The sequence below is a fragment of the Dermacentor variabilis genome, chromosome 3 (genome assembly GCF_050947875.1).
Source record: "Dermacentor variabilis isolate Ectoservices chromosome 3, ASM5094787v1, whole genome shotgun sequence".
In the NCBI taxonomy this organism is placed as follows: Eukaryota; Metazoa; Arthropoda; class Arachnida; order Ixodida; family Ixodidae; genus Dermacentor; species Dermacentor variabilis.
Window position 1 is genome coordinate 89,488,560 of NC_134570.1, and position 21,062 is coordinate 89,509,621.

The 21,062-nt window shown below is 49.9% G+C and overlaps 1 protein-coding gene across 1 annotated transcript in view; it reads left to right on the top strand.

The window, feature by feature from the left end:
* Positions 1 to 21,062, top strand: part of LOC142574041 (uncharacterized) — a 42,505-nt gene that overhangs the window by 7,174 nt on the left and 14,269 nt on the right. The window contains exons 2-3 of the mRNA XM_075683219.1: positions 3,280 to 3,419; positions 19,331 to 19,460. Coding sequence (XP_075539334.1) covers positions 3,280 to 3,419; positions 19,331 to 19,460 — 270 coding nt within the window. The remainder of the gene's footprint in view (positions 1 to 3,279; positions 3,420 to 19,330; positions 19,461 to 21,062) is intronic.

The following is a 21,062-nucleotide window of genomic DNA, read 5'->3' on the forward strand; positions in this document are numbered from 1 at the left end:
TGAGTGGGCTGGCCAGGAACTTCGACAGTGGCGAGAGATGTGGCCCACACGTCCACAGTAAAAACAGATCGGTCTATCGTCATGGGTGCGCCATTCGGCCGGGTTGCGATAGCTCGGATACGGACCGTATTGGCTCCGGTGAACAGGGGCAGAGGCAGCAGACGAAGCAAAGTCAGGACGGCTGGCGGAGCAGATGGATGGAAGACCTACATTCGCAAGTTCTTGGCGAATGACCGACTGAATGAGTGACACAAGCGGCCGGGAATCGTCAAAGCACTGCATCACAGGCGTGGCAGGAGACGCTGCTTCGATTTCTCGCCGAACGATACGGACGACGTTCTCGGAGGAGGTGGGCTCACGCGGTGGACAAATGTCTTCGCACGTCGACGAAGCTGCGGTATTAGGTAGGCGCGTAAACTGTTGGACTATGCGGCGACTCTTCGCGTCTTCAAAGCGGCGACATTCGTTAATGATCTCATTGACCGTTGTGATGTTCTTATAAACAAGCAGGTTAAACGCGTCATCCGCGATGCCCTTTAAGACGTGGCTGACCTTGTCTGCCTCTGCCATATTGTTATCTACTTTGCGGCAAAGAGCGAGGACGTCCTGGATATAGGCCACGTACGATTCAGTGGACGTCTGTACACGGGTCCCAAGGTCCTTCTTTGCAGCACGTTGGCGGCCGACGGGTTTGCCGAACAAATCCCTAAGCTTCTGTTTGCACTGGTCCCACCTCGTAATCTCTTCTTCATGTGTTTCGAACCAGACCCGTGCTGTTTTCTTGAGGTAGACTATTACATTAGCCAGCATAAGCGTGTTATCCCACCTGTTGTATGCGCTGACCCGTTCATAATTCTGTAACCAGTCATCGACGTCAACGTTGTCAATCCCGGAAAACATGCCAGGGTCGCGAGGCTGGGCCAGGATGACTGTCGGGGGCGACGACGGGGCCGCGGTTGAATTGTCTCCTTCAGAAGACATGGCGGCCAGGTTACGTCCGCTGCGGAGCTCCGTCTTGCTCGATTACCCCGCACGTCCACCAATGATGTTACGGGAAGGAAGAAGCGTTCGTCTATTTACAGGTAGCTTTTAATGGCTGAGCCAACAAGCGTAGAGCATCGATCTTGCTAAAACACTTCTTCGTCGTCTCCAAGACCACCATCAGCGTCGTCGTCTTTCCGCATTACCGACTGTGACAATATACACGTGGGCTTACAGAGGATAAGCTTGGGGGCAAGCGGAATTATTTTCCGCGGTACTATAGGAGTGCGGTTTTAGGTTAATCCATTTGTGAAGATCATCCAGTACTTGTCGGCCTCACCCCGGTATCCTTCACATTTCTGGTATTTCACACACTACGTTGGTTGCCACGGAAACATGACACGAGGGAGGGTGGCAGACTGAATGCAAAGACGAGAACAATGTTTTGTCATCTCATGGTATACTTTAGCAGAAACCCGAATGCCTTACATTGTACGAAAAATGAGAACAAGGTGAAAGCCGGAGCCGGGGTCCGGCGTTCACCTAGTTCTCATATTGCTCATCGTCTTGAATTTCCGTCTCGCCCTTAGCCCGTGTTTTCCATCAATTACATTGCATGTAGCAACTCTGGAGCAGTAAAGTGAATGGTAATTCGTTTTTTTCCTTGGGCAAACACGTACGACTCACAGCGTTGTTAAACTCGAGGAACTGAATGATGAATTTGGTTCTGTGTTGCGCAAGGGCCAAGCGTTGCTAAAGAGCGCCAGAACGCGAGGAGCTATACCAGTGGACAGAGACGCACAGGAGGACCAACTTTTCTCTGACACAGACAGTGGGAGAACGGCATTTTTGGTACCACTGAACGCACTAATGTGTAAAGAATTTGAGCCCGAATCACGTGGTGGCAAAAATAGCATAGATCTTGTTGAATAATTTACATATAAGAACCCTCTAATGAGTTTTATCGCTAAACACAGTAGTTGTGATGAGAAATTTGGAGATCAGGTAGTGTGATACATTGTACCTGTTATATGACTGAGCATTCACCTTATTTCCAACGAAGAACACAGACGAAGGCGATAACGCGTCTAAGTGAGCTACTTGCAACGCGTTTTGGAAGCCAACATCGCCAAAAGCAGAACAAGGATAAACATTGGACGGCTCAATTAAAAAAAAAGAAACATTCGGAGACACAATTTTACCAGGGTGTGAATGCGTATTTCGGGTGGTTAATGTCGACGACCTGCCGCGTTGAGCCGGAGATTTGACATATTCTAATGGTGATGACGTGCTTAACGAATCAATGGACGACAATGAGAAAGAGTAACCCAACTTTTACAAACTAGTGCTAACTTATATTGCATAAAAATAACTTCATTGATTGATTGATTGATTGAGGATATAAAAGAACCCCACTGGAAGCGAAAAAATACAGCAGATACAAGCTGCAGCTCGTCGTTAGTGAAAGTGTCGGTTCGAGTTAGTCAGTGACTCTGGGTGAGAAACAAACAGTTCAAAACGGAAAATGGGCAAACAAAATACTGGCCCCTTTATTTTCTTTGTCTAGCGCATTTTCCACACGGCACTTGTTACTTTGTTACCATGAAAGGCACCGCGAAATAAATTATGCTACGAGGTTGTATTCATGAGGCAATGAGCTTGAGTACAATAGAGCATCCAAAACCGACAGTGTCGCGTGAAGATGGTAGAGCGAAGATGACTTGATAGAGAAAATCAGCTGGGTTCATTTTAAAGAGAAGGTTCATCTGCGTATCTTACTAGACTTCGGTGACCGTGGCAGCTGTTGTTCTGTCGAACCGCAGCATGCGTCACTGGCGCGTGCAACTGCCTTCGTTAGGTATCAGTCGCAAAACTGAAAGTGCGGTATAATACTAAACCCTAAGTCCTTCGCATCGTACACGTCTTTCCGCGTACGATTCCCCTCGCAATGATTCTCTCGGAAAACATAAAAAGTTGCCTTTGTCGCCATGACATCACTCCATAGATGTCTCACAGTGGCCGTTCACACGGATTGCTGTTCACATTTCGGCGTAGCTTGTGAGCGGTGTACTGCGCAAACATAAACATTGCATGACATTTATGTTAGGGCCTGTGTGGTTTATAAACATATATAGAATGCGCGAGATTGCACGCTGTACATGACGACGATAAATATGATTGTTTCCACCGCATTTAGCTTTTGTAGCACTTAAATTAACCGGCTGAAGAAGGCTTCGCTGCACTTATATAGCAATCAGATGTGTTGTACCTGCCTAAATTATTTTTTTTTGTTCTCAGGAATTCAGAAATCTGCAGCAGGCTCTCAAGACAAACAATCCATCGCAGACGAAACCCGATCGCGGTTTTATCGTGGCGAGCTTCTACCTATGGCCAGGCGCCGAAACTACCCCTCTTAAGGTGTTCACCGAAAACGTTGTGTAAGTATCAGAAGTTTGTTCTCAACGCATAGCTGACTGTGAAATTCTTCAGATGGAGCGAGTTTATGAGCATTCACTTTACACATTAGCGCCCAGCGTACTTTGAAAAGTAGAGTACGATTTTCATTTGCACATATATTAAGGACAAAACACACACTGTTCCTTGGTACGACATATCGCTAAGAAAGGTCCTGCAAAGACGACCGAACTGTAGTTTTTTGACAGCAGCATGATGTGTTTGATCTTTTCATCGTGAAACTTGGAAAAGTGCTGAACATAGCAAGTGCTGCTCTACATGCAGCTAGCTTCTTTATTTTTTGTCAAGCATAGCATACGCTTCCAGAAGTTGTTGAGTAACTGTTGGAAAATAAGAGCGTTAAGAATGAACGCATAACATTCCATATAAATAGATACTATTTATACCGTCGCAACAAAATGAATGCAGGTGTACATTGTAAAGTTCGCTGGGTTTATGTGTATGCTGGAGGGGTGTGCTTTATATCTCAAAGCACACATGCTGTATTTTTTTACCTGTATTTCGTCAAAATATTTTTTGCTATCTACAAGAACTTCAGAGCCTGTTGCAGTAAAGAAATGTATTTAGAATTACATTACCATTGCTATTATTCCTCCTGGTTCTTTTCTTGCTACCGACAAAGATGACGATGCTCTTGTCTTAGTAATCAAGACAGTGAGCGCTGTTAGGCCAAATGTAGATAAATAGATACCATTTAGGTAACATATGAAGAATATTTAAAGACAAACATGATTCATGCATTCTTTATTACAAATTGGAAAATGAGTGGGAGGGAACAGAAAACAACGAAGGCTATTTGCATTTCTGTGCCAATCGCGATGAGTCATGCAATAAAAGTTGGGCAAACCATATTGGTGGACCAGACGTACACCCAACCTTCTGAAATGACAAAATTTTAACGAAATCGACACGTCACAATCATATAACAGGATTGTAATGCAAGAACCGACTGTCATTGGAGGTGACGTCACTATGTCTTGAATGTTTTAATTACCACTGAACAAAATGCTGAATGTTTTAATTTTGAATGACTGTATTCATCGCCAATTATCGCGTCTATATCTGCGCCAACAATAGATTTTCATTGCGCACGGCTCTGAAAGCAACCGCAACGCCCTTCCTTGTTACTTGATGAAGTCATGTTACACGCTTGATAAGTAAAAACACCTCCATAACACAGAATATTTCCCCACTAAAATGCTAATTTTGCTACGAGCTTGGGCAAAATTTCCTTTGAGTCAGCTCTGCAGACCTTTTTGTTTTTAAAAGCTCCAAGATATAGCACATACATTTCGTGACCTACATTAGGTTTTGCTCTCATAAAGCCCCAGCGTACTTTATAAAGTACACTATCGTAGCACTTCAAAGAATAAAGCGCCACTCACAAAACTCACAATGTATTTACAGTGTGAAAAGATCGTCCGACACGAAAAATCAGCAAAATGTGACTGGTAGATTTTTCTTGGGCCTTAATGGTTTAGCGTAATGATGGATTGTGCTTTAACCTTGCGGTATTACCCTTTTGCTTCGCTCAATTTTTGTAAAATGGATAAAGAGCTTCGGCAAGACGTGTGGGGTGCGTATGTCGTAGCAGCGTTCGAAAATGTAAAGGCTCTTTCAGTGTTACAAATTTTCGTTCAAATATCGATAAAATTTCTCTAAAAAATGCGTGCCCCGTTCCTATGCATGCCAAATAAATTTTCCTGTGCGTCGCGATGATTGCTGAGAAAGAGCGGAGCAAGTACCGCAGAAAAATTTCGGCGTATTTTTAATCAAGCACGGCTTCTTTTTTGTAGTCGTTGCATGGATAAGACATAATAACTTCAAAAGTTTTCCAATGAAATATTCTTAATTACTGCGAATGGAATTTAAAGGTTTTCGAACCTATATCCTGCTGTGTACTATTTAACAAAAGCTGGCAAAATTAGTGAGCTGTTGAATCCGGATGCAAGAGTGACTGTGACCAAGGAGCGGAAATGTTTCATCGAATGTATTGCGCGAGCGCTTTCGCATTCTGTGGAAGCCTATATAAGCTATATTCTTACAAACCGTTCGCGCTTGCGATATGGCGCTGCGATCATACAAGTCTTATAAACGCGAACCTATCCCGTATCCAAAGCGATATAAGCGAGGGCAGAACCAAGTGCCCGGGCTACTAATTTCTTGGAGCCGCTGCATTTATGTTCGTTTTACTTGCGCTGAGGTCGCAAATGTTGGCAAATTCCATCTACAAGAAGCTTGATAGCGTGTACTGTGCGTTGTGAAGGAACAAAAATGCCGTTCGAAGTAGGCAGGTGCCGCAAGAAAATTCCGAAATTGCGTTTTCGTCGTTGTACTACTTTTCCAGCACAGCAGTCACTCGACGCCTAGTTGCAAGGAAATTTTACGACGCGTCTTCATTAATTTGATGCACAGCTAGAACTCAGAAGGGGCGCCTTGAACAACGATACAATCAAATGATCAAGCTATAAAAGAACGAAGAAGGTTAGCGACTATATAGCCCTCGTACTGTGACCATATTCGCTCATCAAGCCTTCATATGGGATCTTGATGGTCGCTGGCTGGACGGTCGACCGCAAGCCTGCTTCCGGGGCAAGCGAAGACAAAGGAGTTCCCACACAACGACTATGGCGCAATCTTGTGTTCGAGGTGCGAGGTACGACGGAAAGCGCGTTAGGGTGAACTGAGAGTGATGGCTGCTTGATGCGCGGCGTTCTCTCTCACGAAAGAGGGGACTGGGGAGCTGGTAGATGAGCAGGAGGGGGGAAAAGGGAGGGTTAGGTTAGCTTAGGTTAGCTTGCATCTCCTCATCTCAGTCCGCGGCTGTACATGGCGCTGCTAGGCGCGGCCGCGCACGCCCTAACTTAGAGGTGATTTGTGGCGGGTGCAATGCATGGTCGACCCGAGATGGCTGATGGATTTGTCTACGCTGTGTTCTCGTGCGCCAATAGTTCGCTTTGAAGCGAGAGGCAGCACGAAGGGGAATTAACTCGCCGCTGCTGCCGCTATTCGTCACGTCAGCGTTGTGACAGTGAGAGTTAGCGGTCATCGAGCGAAATATGCTCATGTTTGGCCGGACGTGCGTGGTAGCATGCCTGCTAATTTCATTAGTAAGCGAAAATTCACTGCAATTCATATGGATGATAAAACTTCGAGCCCTGCTTCGTGCAGCTGTCTAATAATTTGCTATCACTGTCGAGCCTTTTGGGGAGAAACTGGGGCTTCTGTTTTTCGTTTGCAGTCGCAGAATGCCCAAATGTCGCTAGAATCGCAGCCTAAATGCATGAACAAAGCAATCAAAGCAGATCCTAGTTTCCTGTCATATTGTAATGTCACGCGCCACACGGAACCTCGCACTATTCGGTAAACTTTGCGGCTTCCCACCAGGTTACACTAAGGTGTATTCAGAATTCCAGCGTGTCAGGCCAACGAGACACCATCGATGACTAAAATACACTAGGATTGTTTGAATGTCCCACTATAATATGCTCACTGCGTCGGCTAGCTAGGTGTACTACGAAAATGGCACTACACTCAGAATGGCAACACACGGCAGTGTGTCAATTTTTGTTTAGCTCAGGGCGGTCCAGTCAAGCGCCGTCACATGCAATGACTGTTGCGAGGAGCGTATATATATATATATATATATATATATATATATATATATATATATATATATATATATATATATATATATATATATATATATATATATATATATATATATATATACCTTTCACAGCGAGCAGTTCGCGCACAATTCACCAGGGCTCACCACCATTCAGCGTCGTCTTCTGAATCGGGAGCAAGCAGGCACCAGGCATTGCCGGCTGCTCCACTAACGTTCCGCCGAGACGCCGGGGATCGTGTGGTAATATGGTCAGATTCACCTAAATTGTGAAACAACAGATTGAAGGTGCGCTCCGTCGATAACTGCAAAAACTGTGCCAGACACTGGAAGGTGTGGTATGAGGCTGTGTGCGTCCTTCATCCGCCTCATTTGCGCAACGCGCGCGCACGTTTACGACCGTTCGTCGTGCGCACCTTTTAACAAGCAGGTCTACCGCCAGCGCTACATAGTCATATTACCAGGCTAACACCTCCTGTAAAAACAGCACAGCATTACTGCCACCACGCCTGGAACAAAATGTCACGCATCGCCGAACTTTGAAACGGACGACAGTGAGCGCTGCGTCCGCACTGCGCAAGCGCGACTGGTTTACTTAAGCAGCCTTGCGGGCCTTACTGTGAAGTCAAACGTCGAATAATGTAGGCGGGCACCGCGAGTTTCCTTGCTGCGTCATGAATCAAACAGCAGGCGAGCGACCACTCAGCCACTCGCCACATTTTTGTCCACGCGTACGTGAATACACATTTATCTGCGCTGTAAAGAAAGCAACAAAATCCCAATAAAGAAAGGCGTCAGGCAGGGAGATACGATATCTCCAACGCGATATCTCCGCTTGTTTACAGGAGGTATTCAGAGACATGGACTGGGGAGAATTGGGGATAAGAGTTAATGGAGAATACCTTAGTAACTTGAGATTCGCTGATGATATTGCCTTGCTTAGTAACTCAGGGGACCAACTGCAACGCATGCTCACTGACCTGGAGAGGCAAAGCCGAAGGGTGGGTCTAAAAATTAATCTTCAGAAAACTAAAGTAATGTTTAACAGTCTCGGAAGAGAACAGCAGTTTACGATAGGTAGTGAGGACCTGGAAGTGGTAAGAGAATACATCTACTTAGGTCAGGTAGTGACTGCGGATACGGATCATGAGGCTGAAATAATCACAAGAATAAGAATGGGCTGGGGTGCGTATGGCAGGCATTCTCAGATCATGAACAGCAGGTTGCCATTATCCCTCAAGAGAAAAGTTTATAACAGCTGTGTCTTACCAGTACTCACGTACGGGGCAGAAACCTGGAGGCTAACGAAAAGGGTACTACTTAAATTGAGGATGACGCAACGAGCTATGGAAAGAATAATGATAGGTGTAACGTTAAGGGATAAGAAAAGAGCAGATTGGGTGAGGGAGCAAACGCGAAATAATGATGTCTTAGTTGAAATTAAGAAAAAGAAATGGGCATGGCAGGACACGTAATGAGGAGGGAAGATAACCGATGGTCATTAAGCGTTACAATACGCCGTGGTTGCTCAGCGGCTATGGTGTTAGGCTGCTGAGCACGAGGTCGCGGGATCGAATCCCGGCCACGGCGGCCGCATTTCGATGGGGGCGAAATGCGAAAACACCCGTGTACTTAGATTTAAGTGCCCGTTAAAGAACCCCAGGTGGTCGAAATTTCCGGAGTCCTCCACTACGGCGTGCCTCATAATCAGAAAGTGGTTTTGGCACGTAAAACCCCATAATTTAATTAAGAGTTACCGAATGGATTCCAAGAGAAGGGAAGCGTAGCAGAGGGCGGAAGAAAGTTAGATGGGCGGATGAGATTAAGTTTGCAGGGATAACATGGCCATAACTAGTACATGACCGGGGTAGTTGGCGAAGTATGGGAGAGGCCTTTGCCCTGCAGTGGGCGTAACCAGGCTGATGATGATGATGAAATAATCAGAAAGCCTTTCCCAAATTTAGTTATCAGCCGTGGTTTTAGCAGGCAGCTAACAGGCACATACTGCGTGCGCGCACACGCATATTCCGGGCCCGAACGAAGATGTAGCATATACAGTTAACGACGACGATAGGTGCGTGGACGCGCAACAGCCTAAGATATCTACCGCTATAAAGATTAGAAAGAAAAATAAAAGGAAAAAGTAAACGTCCGGCTGCCGAATTAGTCGCCTTCATTATGTTACTTGTGGAAAGACACATATTAAAGAGGCTATATACAGGTTATTTACACTGAAGCCAGATCACCAGGCCGACACTCGCTCGCGCCAATGGCACAGACCTACTTCGTCGTCGTTCTCGCGGCGGCTCGTCCCTTCAGCATCGCTCGATGATATCGTAATACTACCCCTCGGCGGCAAAAGCGCCGTCACGGTGCTGTTAAATATCCAAGGCGCGTGGAGAGTTGCAGGGTTTGAGTCGGGCGACGTGGACAATGTCACTGGTTGTCACAGTGGAGGACGTAGTGGGCGTGGCTAGAGCGATTTCGTAGGTGAGATGGGTTACTTGGCGAAGCACGCGATATGGGCCTGTGTAGCAGGAAAGCAGTTTTTCACAAAGCCCAACTTTACGTGATGGTGACCAAAGCAACACGAGGGTGCCGGGCACAAAATGGACATCACGGTGACGGAGGTCGTAGCGTTGCTTTTGTTTGCCTTGAGAGACTTGTAGACGAGTGCGCGCAAGTTGGCGAGCATGGTCAGCATGGGCGATAGCATCACGGGCATAAGCGCTAGTTGAAGCTGTGGTGGACGGAAGCACAGTGTCCAGTGGTAGCGTCGGTTCACGGCCATACAAAGTCATACAAAAGGTAAAAAGGCGAAAAGCCAGCAGTTTCGAGACAGGAAGAGTTATAGGCAAATGTAATGTAAGGTAGACCTGGTCCCAGTCACGGTGGTCGTCTGAAACGTATTTGGATAGCATGTATGTAAGGGTGCGGTTCAAACGCTCAGTGAGGCCGTTCGTTTGAGGGTGGTAGGAGGGGGTAAATTTATGCTGTATTGAGCAGGCACGCATGATGTCATCAATGACTCTGGCTAAGAACGTACGGCCACGGTCTGTTAGCAATTGACGCGGGGCACCATGAATCAAAATGATATCATGCAGAAGGAAGTCCGCAACATCAGTTGCGCAACTGGTCGGAAGAGCGCGGGTTACGGCATAGCGGGTCGCGTAGTCCACCGCGACTGCAACCCACTTGTTTCCTGATGTAGATTCCGGAAATGGGCCGAGAAGGTCTAAGCCAACACGATGGAAGGGCTCGGCGGGGATGTCGAGCGGCTGCAGGTAACCAGCGGGGAGCTGGGAAGGCTTCTTGCGTCGTTGGCAAAGTTCACAAGCGGCGACGTAACGTCGTACGGAACGGGCAAGGCCCGGCCAGATAAAACGGCGACGTACACGGTCATTGGTTCGAGATACGCTGAGGTGTCCTGCCGTTGGTGCATCGTGAAGCTCTTGTAGAACGGTTGAGCGAAGGAGCTTAGGTATGACAAGTAGGAACTCAGAGCCGTCCGGATGAAGGGTACGACGGTACAGAGTACCGTCGCGGAGGACGAAGAGGCGTAGAGTGGCGTCGGCCGGAGAGTGTTCAAAACGGTCGATGAGTGCTCTGATGTAGGCGTCACGACGTTGCTCGTCGGCGAAATGAAGCAGCTGCGACATAGAGAATACACAAGCAGCACTGGTAATATTGGAGGATTCAGGGTCGTCAACAGGGTAACGCGACAAGCTGTCAGCGTCTTGGTGCAGGCGGCCAGACTTGTCTTGAATCAAACGACGAAAGTACGAGCATAGCCCGACAAAACTTAGAACGTCTGCGGCTGTCTTCGGAACCGGAAAGTCTCGGACAGCGCGAGTTTTGTCGGGATCAGGCGTACTCCGGAAGCGTCAACGAGGTGGCACAGAACAGTAATTTGGCGGCGGCCGAAACGACATTTGGACGAGTTAAGTTGCAGGTTCGCCTTTCGAAATACGTCAAGTATAGCTGTTAGACGCTCAAGGTGAGTGTTGAACGTGGGCGAGAAGACGATAACGTCGTCAAGGTAGCATAGACAGGTGGACCTTTTGAAACCACGGAGCAAGGAGTCCACCATACGCTCAAAGGTATTCGCTCGCGCCAAAGGCACAGACACACTTCGTCGTCGTTCTCGCGGCGGCTCGTCCCTTCAGCATCGCTCGATGATATCGTAATAATATATTAGGCTTGTACACAATAACATTGCAATACAGATTGACGATTCCTGCTTACATACACCTCTGCAGCTTCAACCACAGTACAGTTTCAACTACGCACTCATTGCTCACCGCGGCGGCCGAAATAGTGGTTGCGTGAACCGTGCCATGCAGCCCCCATGGCCATCGCAGACAAGTGTGAAAACATCGATTAGAAGACGTTACACAACCGGGAATGTCACGTTAACAAATAGGGCGGCGGTCATGGCTATGGTGCTGCTACGTGCAACCTGCTCCGACGTTTTAACGCGACAGCGTTAAGGAGCTCGTGTCGCAGGAAAGTCGGTGTCGTTGGCGTCAGCAGCGTTGGCCGTGAACGAAAAATCCCGGAAGGGAATTCATAAATAAAATCAACTTGGAAGATGGGCTGGGCAGGAATCGAACCAGGGACTCCGGAGTGTGAGACGTAGACGCTAGCACTCAGCCACGAATTCGATGGTTCAGAGCGGCACAAAAGCGCCTCTAGTGAATGCGGTGTTGCCTTAGAAACGTGCCGTAGAAAGTTATACTGTGGTGTATATCGGTAATTATGAGCATGTAAATTACAGAAGTGGCAGTTCAACGAGTAGCCAAGTACGTTTCCGCTACATTTCTTCTGCACTTGGCGCACACGCCGAGCCATCTTGCCGCAAACACAGAAGATCCCCTCCTCGCAATGTACGGCGCTGCCCCGGCAGGTGGCGCGCCACTCGCCCGCTTCTCCCCTTCGTCTCGTTTGATCGCATTGGGGCCGTGCGGGGACCGTTGCAAGGATGCGCCAATATCCTTGCGTTTCATAAGTTTTATCGCTCTCAACCCTTCTAACTTACAGCGTGCGTCACTCGAACCGTCGTGTTTAGGCGACGCGGGTCCTCTTTCCGCTCACAGCGCAATTCCTACTTGCAGCGTCCGATGCGGGACGCCTCTGATGTGATCGCTGCGCCGTAGCGCATCTGGTGGGAAAGCGTTCCCTACGATGTGTGCCATGCTGCTGGCGAGGAGTCATGCGTCTGCATGGTGCTCCCAAGCGAGATAGAGGACGATCCCATCGAGGCGTCAGCCCCATGATCGCGTCCGCCTTCATGGCGCGTCGCGGCCCGGCTGTCCGTGTCGATCACGAAGTTTGGCTCGCGTAGATCGTTTCTCTCTCCGAGACACCGAGTTCTTTCGTTCCTTCCGCTTGCACAGGCGCACGTTTCGTCTTTGTGTGACTCAAGAGCATGCCGAGCGAATGAGTGGGCAGTGCGAACGGAGGTGGTGGTGGTGGTGGTACAAACTTTATTTCATGAAACCAAAAAGGAAAAGGAAATTAAGATGACGCCGTTGCGTGGGTTGCCTTCAGGCTGCCGGTCATGGCCACGAGATTATGCCTAGTGGCGACTTCCGCTGCCCAGATCGTTAGCCGTAGCTGGACATCCGGCTCCGAGCTGGCCAAAGCAGCCTCTCACAGCTGCGTGCGGACTAGATACATGCCAAGAGGCAGGCAGTGAGTGTTAAGGGCATGAATACAGAGTGTGAGCATAGTCTGCTCGTGGGTGTCTGCAGAGCGTGCAATCAGGTGAGAAGGCACCGGAGTGAATAAGGGCAATTCGGGCAGGAGAGAGGAAAGTGTGGGCCTGTAAATGGCGCCACGTGCTCTCTTGGAGCTTAGACAGGGATTGGTGAGGGAGAGGGAGGCATAGGCGAGAGTTGCGGTAATGAAAGGTGATGTCATGGACGGTGAGGAGGGAGTCATGCGTGTCCATCCCGGAGTGGAGGGGGCCAGCTCGGTCTGTCATCTCGCGAGCGATGAAATTTGCCGCCTCGTTGACAGGGTGCCCCGCGTGAGCCGGAACCCAGAGGAGTTGGATACGCCGAGAAGGGGGAGGAGAGTGCTCAAGAATGTTGAGCGCGGAGGAGGAGATGCGACCCTTCGCAAAGCTGTGGACTGCAGCTTTGGAGTCGCTGAGTATGAAACGGGCCGTGTAGTGGCAATGGCGAGCGCAATAGCTTCTTCTTCTGCGGCAGTGGAGGAGGGGGCAGGTATAGTGGCAACGGTCAGGGGAGAAAGTGTATGGGAAATGGTGGCAAGGGCGCAGGCGGGGGGGGAATTGTATGGCGCCGCATCGATATACACAGCATTAGACTGTGTGCCGTACTGGCGCCAGAGGGTAGAGGCACGGGCAGAGCGGCGGGCGGCGTGATGCTCAGGGTGCATGTTCTTGGGAAGAGGGTTCACAGTGAGCATGGAAGATACAGAGGAGGGTAAGGGGTTGGTTACACAGGAAGGGGACACAGGGGTCAAGCGGAGGGAAAAGAGAAGGGCTCTACCAGATGGGGTGCGAGAAAGGCGGTCGAGTTGTGCCGTGCAATGGACCTCCACAAGCTCTGAAAGAGTATTGTGAACGCCCATTGCCAGCAGACGAGAAGTGGGTGTGCAGGTGAGGAGCGCAAGGGCTGACTTGTAGGCTTAGCGGATGAGGCAGTTCACCTTGTCTTCCTCGGCGTGAGAGAGAAAGAGATAGGGGAGGGAGTAGACAAAGCGGCTGAGAACGAAGGCCTGGACAAGACGACTGAGTCTGACGGTTTGGCAGACGGTGGTAGTTAGGCGGGAAAGGACGTCAGCGTGTTTGCCGTTGGATTGGAGAAGGAGACCCAGAATGCGGAGGCAGGAGACAGAAGGGACGGGGTGCGCGTCAATAATGATGCTAAGGGTGGGGGAACAGGTGGGGGGCGTGCCTCGAGCCGGGAGGAGCAGAAGCTCCGACTTTGACGGGGAGCAGGCCAGCCCGACTGCGCGAGCATGAACGGCCACCACGTCCGCGCCCGGCAGGAGAACGGCCTCCATTTCTCCAATATTTCCGGTGGTTACCCTGAGGGTGATATCATCGGCGTAGAAAGCATGGGACAGGTTGGGAATGGCAGCGAGAGCGCGTGCCATGGGGAAAAGAGTGATGTTGAAGAGAAGGGGGGAGAGGACGGAACCCTGCGGGTTGCCTGATTTCCAAGAGTGAAATTTGTAGAAGTCAGAGGGCCGAATGAAATCTCAGCAGTGCGACGGGTAAGGAAAGCCGTGATATAACCGTGGATACGAGGACCCACGTTAAGGGTGGAAAGAGCATCTAGGATGGCGGAATGAAGGACGTTGTCAAATGCTTTCGTCATGCCCAGTGCCAAGACCGCACGAGTGCGCTTGGCGTGAAGAGGGTGAAGAACCTCTTCGGAGAGCTGAAGCATGACGTCATGGGTAGAAAGGGAAGGGCGAGAGCCAAACATCGAATCGGCGAAAAGGTGGTTGTCTTCTAGAAAGTTCTGCAAGTGGTCGAGAACAACGTGCTCCAAGAGCTTACCGAGACAAGAGGTGAGGGAAACAGGGCGGAAGTTTTGGATGTCTATTGGGTTGCCAGGTTTGGGGATGAAAGTTACCTTAGCGTGGGTCCACTCGGAAGGCAGAGTACTTTCATGCCAATGTTTGTTAAAGAGGTCAGTGATGGCCTCGAGGGATGGGGTGTCCAGATTACAGAGGGTCTTGTTAGAGATTTGGTCGGCCCCGGTGTGGAGGTGGTGCGGAGCTTATGCAGCGCGGCGCGAACATCGCCCAGGGTGATATCTGCGTTGAGCGCAGAATTAGGGTTGCCGGTGTAGGAAGGAAGAGAGGAAGGGGGTTGGTGGAGAGATAGCGATCTCGAAGAGCAAGAAGAAAGTCGGAATCAGAGAGTGGAGATGAGTGAAGGAGGCGCGTCACGTCCCTGCGGTGCGTGGCCTTGGAATTCGACGGGTCAAGGAGGACACATAGAACCCACGTATCCCTCACCCGAGGTTACCGGCCTTGCGCTCGCAGGACTGGCCCCACTGCTGTCTGGTGAGAGAGGAGCAGTGCTCCTCCATGTCCATTGCCAGGTGAGCAGGGCGGAGGCGCAGCGAGCGGTTGTGTTTCTGGGAAAGCCAGCGGCGGTGCAGGGAGGGATACGCCTCCCAGAGGTGCAGGAGGCGACTGTCAGCCGTGTAGGAGTGAGGAGGGGTGGGGACGGCGGAGCTGGCAGAGGAAACATCCTGAAGCAAGTTAGTGGTCCACTGAGAATGGTCTGAGATGGAGATGGAGGCTTGTTGCCGCGACCGGCGGAAGCGATCCCAGTCCACCACCTGCACCAGACGCTTGCGGGAGGAAGATAGCGTGGGAAAGGAGAAAGAGACGGGCAGGATATAGTGGTCGCTACCGGGAGAGACCAATGTGTTCGTCCACGCCACGTCCGGGATATTTTTGCAATGGAAAGGTCCGGATTAGTGTCCCGTTGTGCACTGGAGCCAATGCGGGTGGGTTCCGAGAAATCGTTAGGGATGGTCAACTGTTCGTTCTGCAAGAAGGTCCATAGTGCTAGGCCCTTCCTGCAGTTCTTGGAGTAGCCCCAACTTACGTGATGAGCGTTGAAATCCCCAAGAATTAGGAGCGCGTTCCGGCTCGCGCGTGAGATGACGTTGCGGAGAAGGAGGAGGAGGGGAGCTACAGGTGTGCGGGGAGGGCTGTATACATTAAGGACAAAGAGGCTGGCATCTTGCCGCTGCCGGGGAAGGAGTTCCAAGAAGAGGTCAGTGCACTCCGGAACGTCGAGCGGACGCTCGATTGCCATGTAGGCGCGATGAACTAGCCTGGCAACGTTCGGAGGTGAAGGGGAAGCAGGGTGGAAAGCTGTGTAGTCACGCAGTTTTACTGGGGAGAAGGTTTCTTGAAGTGCGATGATAGCGGGGAGGTCGGAGGGAGGGAGGGAGGGTGGAGCTGCAGCGTGTTCCGCTTTGCGCGGAAGCCGCGGCAGTTCCACTGCCAAAAATTAAGGCACGGGGGTGTCTGGCCATCTTGAGGCCGGGGTGCCCCTGCTGGTGCAGGGTGTTTGGGAGATGAGGAGGATGGGAGGAGGGATGAGACATTAATGGTCATCTGGGCAAGATCGGCCTCGAGGGAACTCTGGCGGGCCTCAATTTTGGCCATGCGGTTGTTGCCATCTGGTTTGAGCCATGCAGCTCTGCGTGTCCGTACACAGAGCTGTAATGGCGGCCATGATGCGTCGTTCATGTCCCTCGAGGAACGAGGCCGTGTGGAGGATGACAGCCTCCATCTCCGGGGTGGGGGCAGGTTCGGTAGAGGAGCGCCTATCATGTGGAGGGCTGCGGGAGGGGTAGGCGGCACGAGAAGACGCGGCCGAAGAGGAGGCGGACATCGGGGCGTGAGGTGTTGGCGGTGGGGTCTGGAGAGCGATAGGTTGTGAGGTTTGGTGAGGGGAAGAGGTGGGGAGGTGGGGGCGCGCGAGCAGCGCCTGCAGCTGTTCTTTCAGTAGGACAATCTCGTTGATCTGGGCTGCGATTTGAGCACTGATCTTTTCTTTTTCGGGGTCGGGTGTGGAAGCCTGCGATCGCCAGCTCACCTGGGAAGCAGTCGATGGGGTGTCTTGCCCCGGTAGCAGTGGAAATGAGACGGAGCGGTGGCAGGGGCTGCGGTCCCGGCTTGATCGGGAGCTGGCTCGTTGACGGAGGCGCGATGCGCAGGTGTCCTTGGCGGATGGTGTTGACTGCGCTGAGTTGGATGGCGTTGACTTGGGACTGGATGCGAGTGGGGAGGGACCCCCCTCCCCCGTTCGAAGCGAAGCGGAGCTTGCACGGGTGGGACCCCGTGACATGTGTGCCGCTGCACAAGATGCATTTAGGAGTGCAGTCAGGGGGGTCCCGAGCCGCGTGCACAGCTTCGCAGCTTGGGCAGCGTCCGGACCTGGGCTTCGTACATAACGTCGGAGCGGTGACAATGGCTCCAACGATTGAAACGAGCTTCAGCCTTTGGGCGGAAGGAGTGACAGATGAACAGGGCGCAGTTGAACACCACGGTGCGAGGGAGTTCTTTTGTGCCGACGAAGGTGCTCAGGATGAACCGGGTGCGACCCATCTGCCTTGCGTCAGCGATGGCCTAAGTGCTGCTGGGATTCATAGCCTGCAGGTCCTCGATTATCTCCTCTTGGTTTTGATTGTCCACGGCGTTGTAGATTATGCCTCGGAGGGCGTTGTCAGGTGCGGGAACATAAGCGCGCAGTGGGTACAGCTGGGTAGCGAGACGCAACTCAGAGGTTCGCACATACTGCCAGGTGCGTTGCTCCGAGAGCGTACTGACGGTGAAAGAGTTGTATGGGTTTAAGCGTACGCGTTCCTCGGCACGGGCGTTGCCATGCTCAACGCTGGCGCTAGAACACAGTGAGGCAAGGAGGGCACGATTGGTGGTTGTGCGGAAGTCGAGGCCACCTCCAGGACGGAAGGCGATCTTGTAGTCTTCCGCTGGGGGTCGAGGCAGTGGGACGTGGCGGCGTAGGCGGGGGTGCCATGGTGGACTTGAGGTGGGCGTTCGTGGCTGAAACGGCTTCCTTTGGATGGGCAGCACGGTGGGCTTGGAGCATTCGGGACCAGCGAGGGTCGTCATCAAATTCTTGTTGGGAGGTGAGTGTACCGTCGACTATACTTTTCATATCGGCGGCTTCGAGACAACGGGAGCGAGTGTCGGCGCAGTGGACGCCGGTGCGACGCTAGGCTCACCTGCGCGCTGCGGGCGAGGTGGCGTTGCGCCGTGTTGGGCTTAGCTCGGCGGTCCCGTGGCTGGTCAAAGATGAGGCCCTGATGAAACGTTGGTCGGCGGGTCCGGGCAGATGAGGTGTCAGGAAGGTCCTTACACCCCCGGGTGCTCGGTAGCAGAAACTGGAGAATATCCCGGGCGAGATGCCAAAACCAGGAGCAGAAATCGTGGAGCCCATGCGAGGCACGTCCGAAGAACGCCGGGCGTGGGTTGCGTCGGTGCGAACAGGGTGCGATAACGCTATCGCGTTCCACTCTTGAAGGTGAACCTTTAAAAGGAAGCTTTAGCTCGGGCCGAACTCCGACGCGGCCTATTCAAATACATGTAAAACGCAAAAACGTTTTTATGAGATAACCTCTGGACCGATATTAATGAAATTTGTTGCATTTGAAAGAGAAAGTTGAATTCTAGTGACTGTTGGAAGCGGAATTTCTATTTAGGGCATCAATTTTCTCAAAACAATTTTCAAATATTTGACCGTTTGAAAAAAATAGAAGCACCATTTTTAAAAATTGATAGCTCTGTATCAAAAACAGATATCACGGTTCTGTGAACGGCATCCATTAGATCATTGAAAGCGGACAAATTCGATATGTCATTTTACATCTTACGTGAATTTGTTACGTTGTTTACAAGGGTTCTGCAAAAGCTGTATTTCCATGTTACTAAATTTTTTGAGATTCATGTGTAATATATCAATTTTGTCCGCTTTGGATGTACTATTAGATGCATTTCACAGAATTGTATTATCGTTTTTCCTTTAGGAGTTACGGAGTTGTAAACTTCGCAGTTTTGTTTTTTGGAAATTTCGGATTTTCGCCAGTTTTTAATAAGAGATTGACGCCCTAACTCAAAAATTCGAAACCAACAGTCACTAGACTTTAAGTTTTTCTTTTAAATGCAACAAACCTCGTCAAAATTGGTGCAGTGGTTGCCGAGAAAAACGAATTCTCTTTTTACATGTATTTAGATAGGAGCACCCGATCTAAAGCTTCCTCTTAAGTGTACTCCAATTTTTTTCACGCCGGTGGCCAGCACACATGTACACAATGCGCTGTTCACATATAACGGATGGCGAAATATCAGCACGTCATCCTCAAAACTGTTTCTTTTGCTCCCTTAAGCTCTGCTGTTGGCCCGCGACGATCCAGTGCTGCTTCACCATTACAAAAAAAAAAAAAACGATAGAGCTTCCCTGCAGGACGAAAAAGGAACGTGTACAGGACGGAAAACAGAATAGAGGCGAGAAAGTTCGCACTTGATGGCTCTGGTGGAACTCGCGGCAAGCAAGGCGGTGGGACATTGTATAATTCGCATTCGAATGGCGGTGGCGTTTCGTAGAGTGCATGGCGTAACGAACGTCCGAGTAACAAGTGTTATTCCTGCAATAGGACGCGAAAGGTTTGAAGTGCTGGCGGCGGTCGTGGTGATGTAGATGATCTGCATTTGTTGCAGGAGGCTGCCTCTGGACGCCATCATTATCCTGACGCATTTGACGGTAGACGAACTCGAGGCGGGTCTGCCGTGTGTGATCACGGGAGGGGCGCCTTACGACGTTAAGCAAGTTACAAACATTTTGGGCATGGTGAGACATTTCTGCGTCATCCTAGTGTCCTTGATCGACCCCAAATACTGAGTGCAACAAATTTATTTTGACCCACTCAGTATGCCGGGTGTTTCTTTTTTTCTTTTTAGCTGCATCAACTTAAAAAAAAATCGATAGTGGAAGTCCTGTACGTCGCAATGTAGAAAACAGGGCATTAAGTAAGCCCAAAGTAAATTTGTCAAATTGCGGTGACAATATGAGAAGACCGCGTCCATAGGCGTTTGACGCAACAGTGATCGTCGGCGAAGCGCACATATGCTAAAAAGTGACGCCTCCACGTCGAAACGGCAATGCATGCATTTAGGTCATGTTGGTCTCAAGAAGAACCCGTGCGGTCCATCAAGCCGATACATGCCAAAATAATCAGAGTCTTAGGCAAATTACACTGAAAGTAATGGTCGGACTGCACGATCAAAAGAAATATTTGAACAATAAGTCAACTGACGTAATCAAGAAATTTTGAGCCATTGTATTTCAATCTGGCGTTTCCTTTCATCTCGAGAAAGAAATAGTGAAGTTTTACATGCCAAAACCACGACCTAATTAGGAAGCACGCCGTAGTGGGGGACTCTGGAAGTTTGGACCACCTGTGGTTCTTTAACTTGCACTTAAATCTGTATACACGGGTGTTCTTGCCCACATCGAAACGCGGCCGCTGTGGCCGGGATTAGATCCCTCGACCTCGTGCTTAGCAACCTAACACCACAGCCACTGAACAACCACGGCGGCTTCATTTCGGGAGCACCCTTCTCATGATTTACTAAGTTGTGCTGAACATTCCTGACCTTCTATGAAAACTTAACGAAAAAACAGAAAATATCGACAGTACTTGTAGATGCTGGTATCTAGTTGGTATCTGGCGTCCCTGCAGTTCATAGTCATTTTTCTGGTTTCTTTGGCCGATTCTAGCGTAGAGAAATATGGAATTTGGTTTTTGTCCATTGCCAAAAAAAAAAAACACCCTTCAAAGAGGTATTCCCATTCAGACAGGGAAACAGCGAAACAGCCTTCATTCAGTGCTCTTGAAGAATGCTGGCCCCAATATTACTGCGCAAGGCACATGCTGGGCATACATGAAGACAGAACACCACATGTCTCATTGCGCACGCTTGAAGTGGAAGAAGGCAAACTAGCGTGACTGAAGTGGTGTAGTAACTTGTTCAGTTATTTCCAGGAGATTGATGAGGGCTGTCGCGACTACCTCCCTTAAATATTACTCCTCCTTGGACTCCCTAATCATGACCAGCATGATACAAGTGAGCCTATTAGCGCAGAAACGTTGCGACGAAACACACCAAATACTGCAGCGGCTACGCTACAGCTCCTCTAAAAAAAAGGTAGTCATTCTGACGAAGAATAATAAAAACTACCTCGCTTGACAGTAAACTAGCAGCGTTACATTATTTTGATATCATCATTATCTTTATGCGTGATTGCTTGTTGTCTTGATGTTTTCGTGGTCGTCTAACTACATAAACACGTGCGCTTGACAATAAACTAGCATCGTTAAATTATTTTGATCACCCTATTATTTTTTATGCGTGATTTCTAGTTCCAATGATCATCCACCTACATGAACAC